The sequence below is a fragment of the Trichechus manatus genome, unplaced genomic scaffold (genome assembly GCF_000243295.1).
Source record: "Trichechus manatus latirostris isolate Lorelei unplaced genomic scaffold, TriManLat1.0 scaffold00033, whole genome shotgun sequence".
In the NCBI taxonomy this organism is placed as follows: domain Eukaryota; kingdom Metazoa; phylum Chordata; class Mammalia; order Sirenia; family Trichechidae; genus Trichechus; species Trichechus manatus.
Window position 1 is genome coordinate 11,616,172 of NW_004443969.1, and position 9,640 is coordinate 11,625,811.

General features: G+C 38.6%; 1 protein-coding gene across 1 annotated transcript in view; it reads left to right on the top strand.

The window, feature by feature from the left end:
• Positions 1-9,640, top strand: part of THSD7B (thrombospondin type 1 domain containing 7B) — a 1,037,490-nt gene that overhangs the window by 611,440 nt on the left and 416,410 nt on the right. Inside the window, exon 10 of the mRNA XM_023730207.1 lies at positions 3,323-3,438. Within this exon, the coding sequence (XP_023585975.1) occupies positions 3,323-3,438 (116 nt within the window). The remainder of the gene's footprint in view (positions 1-3,322; positions 3,439-9,640) is intronic.

Here is a 9,640-nt window from a genome sequence, read left to right on the forward strand (position 1 = left end):
GATGGAGATGTACAAAGAGATTAATGTTGTTTTCATACTTGCTAAGACAGCGGTTTTTTCAGTCTGTCATTGAAAATACCATGGCTTGAGTCAGGCTCACCTTAGTCCTCAAGGTGACAGCTTTGCTTTTTAACACTTTAAAAATGTCTTTTGCAGAAGATTTGCCCAATGCAATACGTCTTGTGATTTTTTGACTGCTGCTTCCATGGATGTTGATTGTGGATCAAAGTAAAATGAAATCTTTGACAACTTCAGTATTTTCTCTGTTATCATGATGTTGCTTATTGGTCGAGTTGTGAGGATTTTGGTTTTCTTCATGTTGAGGTGTAATCCATACTGAGGGCTATAGTCTTTGGTCTTCATCAGCAAGTGCTTCAAGCCCTCTTCACTTTCAGCCAGCAAGGTTATGTCATCTTCATATCCCAGATAATTAATAAGTCTTCTTCCAGTCCTGGTGCCACTTTCTTCTTCAAATACTCCAGCTTCTTAGATTATTTGCTCAGCTTACAAGTTGAATAAGCATGGTGAAAGGATGCAACCCTGACACATACCTTTCCAGATTTTAAACCATGTGGTTTCTCCTTGTTCTGTTTGAACAACTGCCTCTTGGTCTATGTACAGTTTCCTCATGAGCACAATTAAGTGTTATGGAATTCCCATTCTTTGCAATGTTACCCATAATTTTTTGTGATCCAAACTGTCAAATGCCTTTGCATAGTCAGTAAAACACAGGTAAACATCTTTCTTGGTATTCTCTGCTTTCAGCCAAGATCCATCTGACATCAGCAGTGATACCCCTCATTCCACATCCTCTTCTATATCCAGCTTGAATTTCTGGCAATTTCCTGTCTATGTACTGCTGCAACCACTTTTTAAATATCTTTAGCAAAATTTTACTTATGTGTGATATTAATGATATTGTGTGATAATTTCTGCATTTTGTTGGATCACTTTTTTTGGAGTGGGGACAAATACGGATCTCTTGCAGCTGGCTGGCCAGGTAGCCAGTGAGCACCTTCAGTGCTGCATACATTTGTTTAAACATCTCTGTTGTTATTCCATCAATTCCTGAAGCCTTGTTTTTCACCAGTGTCTTCACTACAACTTAGAATTCTTCTTTGAATACAGTCAGTTCTTGATCATATCCTACCTCCTGAAATGGTTGAATGTTGACCAGTTCTTTTTGGTACAGTGACCCTGTGTATTCCTTCCATCTTCTTTTGATGCTTCCTGCATTTTCAGTATTGTATCTAGTCCATAGAGTCCTTCACTATTGTAACTCGAGGCTTGAGTGTTTTCTTCAGTTCTTTCAGCTTGAGAAACGCTGAGCATGTTCTTCCCCTTTAGTTTTCTAATTCTAGGTCTTTGTACATTTCATTATAATACTTTGTCTTCTTGAGCCGCCCTTTGAAATCTTCTGTTCAGCTCTTTTACTTCATCATTTCTTCCATTCTCTTTAACTACTCTATGTTCAAGAGCAAGTTCAGAGTCTCTTCTAACATCCATTTTGGTATTTTCTTTGTTTCCTGTCTTTTTAATGACCTTTAGCTTTCTTCATATATGATGTCCTTGATATCATCTCACAACTTGTCTGGTCTTCGATCATTAGTGTTCAGTGCCTCAAATCTATTCTTGAGATGGTCTCTAAATTCAGGTGGGATATACTCAAGGTCATATTTTAGCTCTCGTGGACTTGTTTTTTGTCTTCAGCGTCAACTTGAACTTGCATATGAGCAATTGATGGTTGGTTCCACAGTCAGCCCCTGCCTGGCCTTGTTCTGACTGATGTTCTAAGTTTCTCCATCGTCTCTTTCCACAAATGCAGCTGATTTGATTCCTGTGTTTTCCATCCAGTAGGGTCCGTGTATATAGTCGCTGTTTATGTTGTTTAAAAAAGGTATTTGCAATGAAGAAGTCATTGGTCTTGCAAAATTCTATAATACATTCTCCGGTGTTGTTTCTATCTCCAAGGACATATTTTCCAACTTCTGATCCTTCTTGTTTTGAGCTTTCACGTTCCAATCACCAGTGATTATCAATGCATCTTGATTGCATGTTTGATCAATTTCAGACTGCAGAAGTTGGTAAAAATTTTCAGTTTCCTCATCTTTGGCATTAGTGGTTGGTGCGTAAATTTGAGTAACACTTGTATTAACTGGTCTCCTTTGTAGGTGTATGGATATTATCCTATCACTGACAGAGTTGTACTTCAGGATAGATCTTGAAATGTTCTTTTTGATGGTGAATGTAAAGCCATTCCTCTTCAATTAGTCATTCCCAGCATAATAAATCATATGATTATCCCGTTCACAATGGCCAATACCAGTTCATTTCAGCTTACTAAAGCCTAGGATAACTATCTTTATGAGTTCCATTTCATTTTGACAACTTACAGTTTTCCTAGATTCATGCTTTGTACATTCTACCTTCTGTTTATTAATGTATGTTTGCAGCTGTTTCTTCTCATTTTGAGTCATTTCAAATCAGTAAATGAAGGTCCAGCAAGTTTTACTCATTGAGGCTGACTCTATTTTGAGGAGAGAGCTCTTCCCCTGTCGTATTTTGAATGCCTTCCAATCTGAGGAGCTCATCTTCCAGCACTATATTAGATAGTGTTCCGCTGCTGTTCATCAGGTTTTCACTGGCCATTTTTTTCAGAAGTAGACTGCCAAGTCCTTCTCCCTAGTCTGTTTTAGTCTGGATGCTCCATAGAAACCTGTCCACCGAGGGTGACCCTGTTGGTATTTGAAATACCAGTGGCATAGCTTCCAGAACCACAATAGGCAAGCCACCACAGTACGACAAACTGACAGATGTGTTTTAAACTTAAAGTTATACAAATACATACCACCTTATATATTACCTTACATTTTCTTCCTTTTTTTGGGGGGGTAGGATATATTTAATTTTAATTATTACCCTGAACAAATACTTTTTAAAAAAATATCTCTACTGATACATTCATTTTGAAAAAAATCAAATTTTATTTGAATTGATACTGGTAGTCAGACACTTACTTGGCATTTTTCTTATGTTATATAGCTTTTATTTCTTGTCATCCCCCATAACCTTCAGGGGTTGTTTTCTTTCTGGTCTAGCAGAAAGTAATTTCATCTCTGGATTAAGAGAGATGAGTACTGCTCTGGCTTTGCCTCTGGCTTTGTTCCCTTGGGCAAGTAACTTCACCTCTCTGGGTCTTTCATCTCTTTCATTTATAAAAAGAAAAAAAGAGTCTTAGTGTTTTCTGGTCTGAAATCCTATGGTTCTGTGTTACATCACTTACTCTATCCGGAGGCATTGATACATTCTCTTCCATTGACAGATGTCCAGATTCTAGTCGGCCGGAAACAGTGCGCCCGTGTCTCCTCCCGTGCAAAAAAGACTGCATTGTGACACCATTCAGTGAGTGGACTCCCTGCCCGAGGTTGTGCCAGCCAGGTAGGTGGATGCTGTGTTCTGAGTGTTCCTTTCCTAACCATCTGATTGTTCTGCCACTGCTAAAAAAGTAAAGAGGTTGCAGAATGTATGCACCTTTATTTCCCGTTTGCTTGTCACCCTGGGATTAAGGTTTATAAAAGTTTATAAATGAAATGTATTTCCAGACCCATCATAACTTGGGAGGGAAAACATATTCAGTTATATGTCATAATTTCACTGGCATATGTTGCTGGAGTACTCACTGTCTACTAGCCCTGTTGTGGCATTTTAAACATCCATTAACTGTGATTCCACATTAAACACCATCACCATCACAATATCTTTGGGACTCCTGTGTGCTTGGAGCCCGGTCTCAGGTACCCTCATAGGTATCTAGAACCATAAGTCCTATGCTTAGGTTACTGACAAATATAGAAACAAAAAACAAAAAACAAAAAAAACAAACCCATTGCCATCAGATGGATTCCAACTCATGGTGAAACCATACGTAATAGAGTAGAACTGCTACATAGGGCTGTAATCTTTATGGAAACAGATTGCCAGGACTTTCTTCTGCCGTGCTGCTGTGTGGGTTCAGACTGCCAACCTTTAGGTTAGTGGTTAAGCGCAAACTATTTGTGCCACCCAGGGATCTACTAATAAATATAAGAATGTGGAAAAACAAGGGCAGATATATTAAAGTGTGTTAAACAAGTACAGAAATTGGCAATGTAACTTTAATGATGATGCTTTATACACCTGTTTATATTTGCAAGACTGTGATACAGGATACTTAATACCTAAGTATTAACACAGGAGCACTTTGCTAAAATGACTTTCTTAAGACGGGTCTTTCCCCTAAAGTTGATTGCAGTCCCCTGATGAACTGGTCCATGTGGAAATACAAGTATCCTCGTCTTGAGCAAGGGAGAATAAAGAAAACCAAAGATACAAGGGAAAGATTAGTCCAAAGGACTAAGGGACCACAACTACCACAGCCTCCACCAGACTGAGTCCAGCACAACTAGATGATGCCAGGCTACCACTGACTGCTCTGACAGGGATCACAATAGAGGGTCCCAGACAGAATGGGAGAAAAAAAGTAGAACAAAATTCAAACTCACAAAAAAAGACCAGACTTACTGGTCTGACAGAGACTGGAGAAACCCTGAGAGTATGGCCCCCAAACACCCTTTTAACTCAGTACTGAAGTCACTCCTGAGGTTCACCCTTCAGTCAAAGATTAGGCAGGCCCATAAAACAAACAGTAATAAGTGTAGCTCAACCATATATACGGGACTAAATGGGCACACTAGCCCAGGGGCAAGGATGAGAAGTCAGGAGGGGACAGGAAAGCTGGATAAATGGAAATGGGGAACCCAAGGTCGAGAAGGGGAGAGTGTTGACACGTCTCAGGGTTGGCAACCAATGTCACATAATAATATATTGTATTAAATGTTTAATGAGAAACTATTCTGTCAACTTTCACCTAAAGCACAATTAAAAAAAATAAAATAAACAACTTGGTCCCTTTCCTCCAGACCCACACCCTAGCCTTGGTCCTTTGGATCTTACCTTTACCATCGTGAAAAAAGGAAAGAGGAAATGAATATTAGCCCTAGTGTCCAGAGTAAAGTGAGTCTCATCCATGCATCCTTGTTCTTCTCTTGGTGATCGTGTCCTCTCAAGCAGGGCACGGCTCTCACACTGTTAACACGCTAGCCTCCTGGAAGAAGGGAGAAGGAAGTATGCAGGTCATTAGGTCACTGGAGAGAGAACCTGTCACAGAGATTGAGAGCATTAACATCATTCCTTGGAACATTCCACCCCTGAGCATCTCGGATCCCCAAATGCTTTTTGACTCACACATCTGTAGCAACACTTCACGGGAGCGACATGAAGGGATGGCCCACATTGACTTAGATCTGACTGCCATTTCAAACAATCTCTCAGTGACTGACAAAGGGGTAGTGACAGCTGTTGAAGATTGTCATCGTCATTGTCTTATATTGCACAGGTTAGGCACTGGGCAGTACCGTTTCATCTTCTCAGTAGTGTTTTGTCACAGAGTTAATATAGTAGCAGCAAATGAGCTTTGCTTACCGATAGAATCCAAAATAAATTGAATTATTGAATAAGAATTTTTTTCAATTTACCTGATCTTTTGGGGGGTAAAAATAACAGTCTCTCCCAGAGACTGTCTTGGTTATCTAGTGCTGCTATAGCAGAAATACCACAAGTGGATGGCTTTAACAAAGAGAAATTTATTTCTTCACAGTAGACTAGAAATCCAAATTCAGGGCATCAGCTCCAGGAGAAGGCTTTCTCTCTCTGTCAGCTCTGGAGGAAGGTCCTTATCAATCTTCCCCTGGACTAGGAGCTTCTCTGCGGAGGAAGCCCAGGTCCAAAGGACATGCTCTGCTCCCAGCACTGCTTTCTTGGTGGTATGAGGTCCTGCCATCTCTCTGTTCACTTCTGTCCTTTATATCTAAAAAGAGATTGGCTTAAGATACAATCTGATCTTGTAGATTGAGTTCTGCCTGATTTGTTACTATACATAAATTATTTGCTGTTCTTATACAACCTGGAGTTCCAAATTGACATACTAAAATCCTGACGTATAATTCCACCTCTAACTCTCTTTCCCACCTCGTTGACATCATACAGGTAGGATTTATAACACATAGGAAAATCACATCAGATGACAAAATGGTAGACAGTCACACAGTCATGGCCTAGCCAAATTGATATACAAAATTTTTTTTTCCTGAATGAAGATCCAGAGTAAACAGGCAGTCCCTAACTGCCTTTGAGTTTGTAGGAAAGTCAGAACAGGTGCACAGTTCTTATTTAGCCTTATTTTAGAGCAAGAAAAGGCTTGAAGCCTTTTCAATGATTTAAAAGCTGCATGTGCAGCAACTGAAGGTGATTGTGATGAATACTTTTTTACGAGTAGGGGTTGTTAGTTCAATCATTTCAAAGTGAGGGTAAGTTTACACAATATTAAAAGGCAAGTAGGAGTTGTCTGTAAGTCAGATGTTCGTAACCTGGAGACTGCCTGCCTGTAAATGAGCTGGACAGATAGGGTGAGTTGAGTAGCCAGGGGAGTTGCATCCAAATGGAGTGGAGCAGAAAAGCTACTTTCTCTGCTCTAAACCGTTTGAAAGGTAACATTTATGAGGCTGACTTTTGGGATTTTAATGGTAATGCACTTGAAAAAAATATAGACTCTTAAAAGTAAATAGTAGAAAACTACAAGGAGATAATATAATCTATGATGATGATTTCTTTTTTTTATTGTACTTTAGGTGAAGGTTTACAGAACAAATATTTTCTCGTTAAACAGTCAGTACACATATTGTTTCATGACATTGATTAACAACCCCACAACATGTCAACACGCTCCCTTCTCGGCCTTTTTTTTTTTTTTGGTGAAAATATACATAGCCAGAGATAAACCATTTCAAAAATTTCTACGTGTACAATTCAGTTACGTCGATTACATTCTTCCAGTTGTGCTGCTATTCTCACTTTAGATGCAGATTTACAGAACAAAATAATTTCTCTTTAAACAGTTAGTACACACATAGTGCCCTATGACAATGGTTAAGAACCCCACTACATGTCAACACTGTCCTTACTCAACCTTGGGTTCCCTATCACCAGCTTTCCTGTCCCCTCCAGCCTTCTAGTCCTTGTTCCTGGACTGCTGTGCCTCATTAATCCCGTTTTGTTTTATGGGGCTGTCCTATCCCTGGCTGAATGGTGAACCTCAGGAGTGACGTCACCACTGAGCTAAATAGGTGTCCGGGGGGATGATGATGTTTTTTGAGGTTCATCTATTTCTTTTAGTTTCTGATTCATGAGAGATAAACGTAATTCCTCTGTTAAATAGTTATAAGAAGGTAAAGACAGAATTAAAAAGGAATATCCTACTAGCAACCAGATCTTGGCATGGTAGCTATCAAGGTTCCACAACACCTAGGGAAGCACATTAACCTTGTTGAGTCAGTGGGCCCTGGTGACCAGGAATTACTTCAGCCACTACCATTCCATGTATTGCTGCTACATCCAAGAAAATTCTCTCTGCTGCCTGACCGTCTTCCTTTAGCATTGGCTAAGAGTGGAGGGATCATAGGGTATGGAAAAGAATTGCTCAAGCAACATCAAATTTTGCTGCGATTTCCAGAGATTCAATTAGTTATTTAAGTGGTTGGCATTGTAATGAAAATAGTTCTTAGCCTCTGTGGTCTCATTTTTGCCTCCACCTTTTCAAGCCTAGATAATTTGTTTCGCAGCCTGGGAGCCTAGGGACCTGGAGGAGCAAAGATCAATTTTCAGATTTCTTCCAGCTTTCCACTTCAATCCTATTTACCCTCATGTTTAGTTTATACCTTGGGATCAAGAGATTATTAAATAAGCATGGGTTAATTAGGGGGCTACTGTCAGAGGAGGAGAATACTGGAAGACATCAAAGTTCGAAATCTGTGGTTCTCAAGCTTTATATTGCATCTGAATCACCTGGAAGCATTATTAAAATGCAGATTTCCAGTTCCATGACTATAAATTCTTAATTGAGTCAAATAGAAACTTGCAGTTGTAAGAAGCACTCTCTGAATGATAATGCACCCCCCCCCGCCCCCACACTCACACCATTTGCCATAGATCTGTGAACAAACACTGCTTGAACTCGGGGCATATTACCTTATTTGCTTACATAGGTAAATGAGTTGCTTTACAGAAACCAAGGTACCCATTCTAATCAGAAGTTTATTTTTAGACTTTGAATGTACTTCCTATGAAGAAAGAGAATAAATTAGTTTGACTTAGCTAGGGTGTTACTTAATTTTATTAAGTAATCTACAATTAAAATGAATAAATTAATTATTTTCACTTCCTTGGCTTTGGTCCCATTTTAATATGAATGAATCTAAATTAGAGTGTGGAGTCTGGAGGTTTTTGACTCACTGGGTTAGCTGATATGCGTAGATTTATAAACTGTTTAATTTATATTACTATAACAAAGCTTGGAGTTAGAGGTGGAATTAAATGTCAGGATCTTAATCAGTCAAATTGGAAATCCAGGTTGTTTAAGAACAGCAAATAATTTATGTATGGTAACAAATCAGGAGGATATTAAATTCATGACCAAAATTAAGTAGATTGCTCATAGTTTAGACAAACAACTTTTAAATATTCCCTAATAGAAAAATCACCAATGAATATTCTGTCAGTCTCTTGAAGTTTTTTCAAAATTAAGTTGCAATATATAGACGGCTCAAGTAGAGTATCTACTGAATGACATACTTTTAATGATAAGGAATAAAATATCCAAAAATAAATATTCCTGGAATGATAGATTCTCTGCCATTTGAAATCTTTCCAAGTTACATGTAATTTGCTCTGATACCTAAAATATACTTATCATCACTTTATTTTGAGACTGTGTAGATATTAACCAAAGTTAGAATGCAGACTGCATGAAAGTGGTGACAAGTTCTGTTAGAATTGTATTAGTTTCTAATTTGAGCCAACAGTATCCTTTCCATAGCTAAATGACCACAACACTCATTACATTGTTAATAGATTTTATTTAATTTAGCATTTCATTATATTCTCTCTTGAGCTTCTCTCTACTTTGTTCATGTGTAGTAGGAAGAGTTTGAACATTAGAATCTTACAGACTTGTGGTATACTGCTGCCATTGCCAGCTCTTAGCTGTGTACCCTGAAGGTTAATCTCTCTGAGATTCTGTATGCTAATCTATAACATAGCTATAACGTGTAACATCTGTAAGACAGTTTACTTCGTAGGTTTTTCTTTTTTTAAATCCCGTGTGAAGGGACTAGGCCAGCAGCAGTTGCTCAGTAAGTGATAATCCCTCCTTGTCCTCCATTTTGTATTTAGTCTCCCCCAAATATGTTGTTAGAGCCATGAATATTCAAGTCATAAAAGTTACTCATTTCAGAAACAGAAGATACATGTATATATATATGTGTATATACATATATACACACTGACACACTACATATGTGTATATAAATATCTATCTCTATATATATGGGGCGCTGGTAGCACAGCAGTTAAGATCTTGGCTGCTAATCAAGAGGTTGGAAGTTCAGATCCACCAGCTGTTCCTTGGAGACCCTATGGGGCAGTTCTACTCTTTCCTGTAGAATTGTTATATGAGTCAGAATTGACTCGACAGCAATGGGTATATATA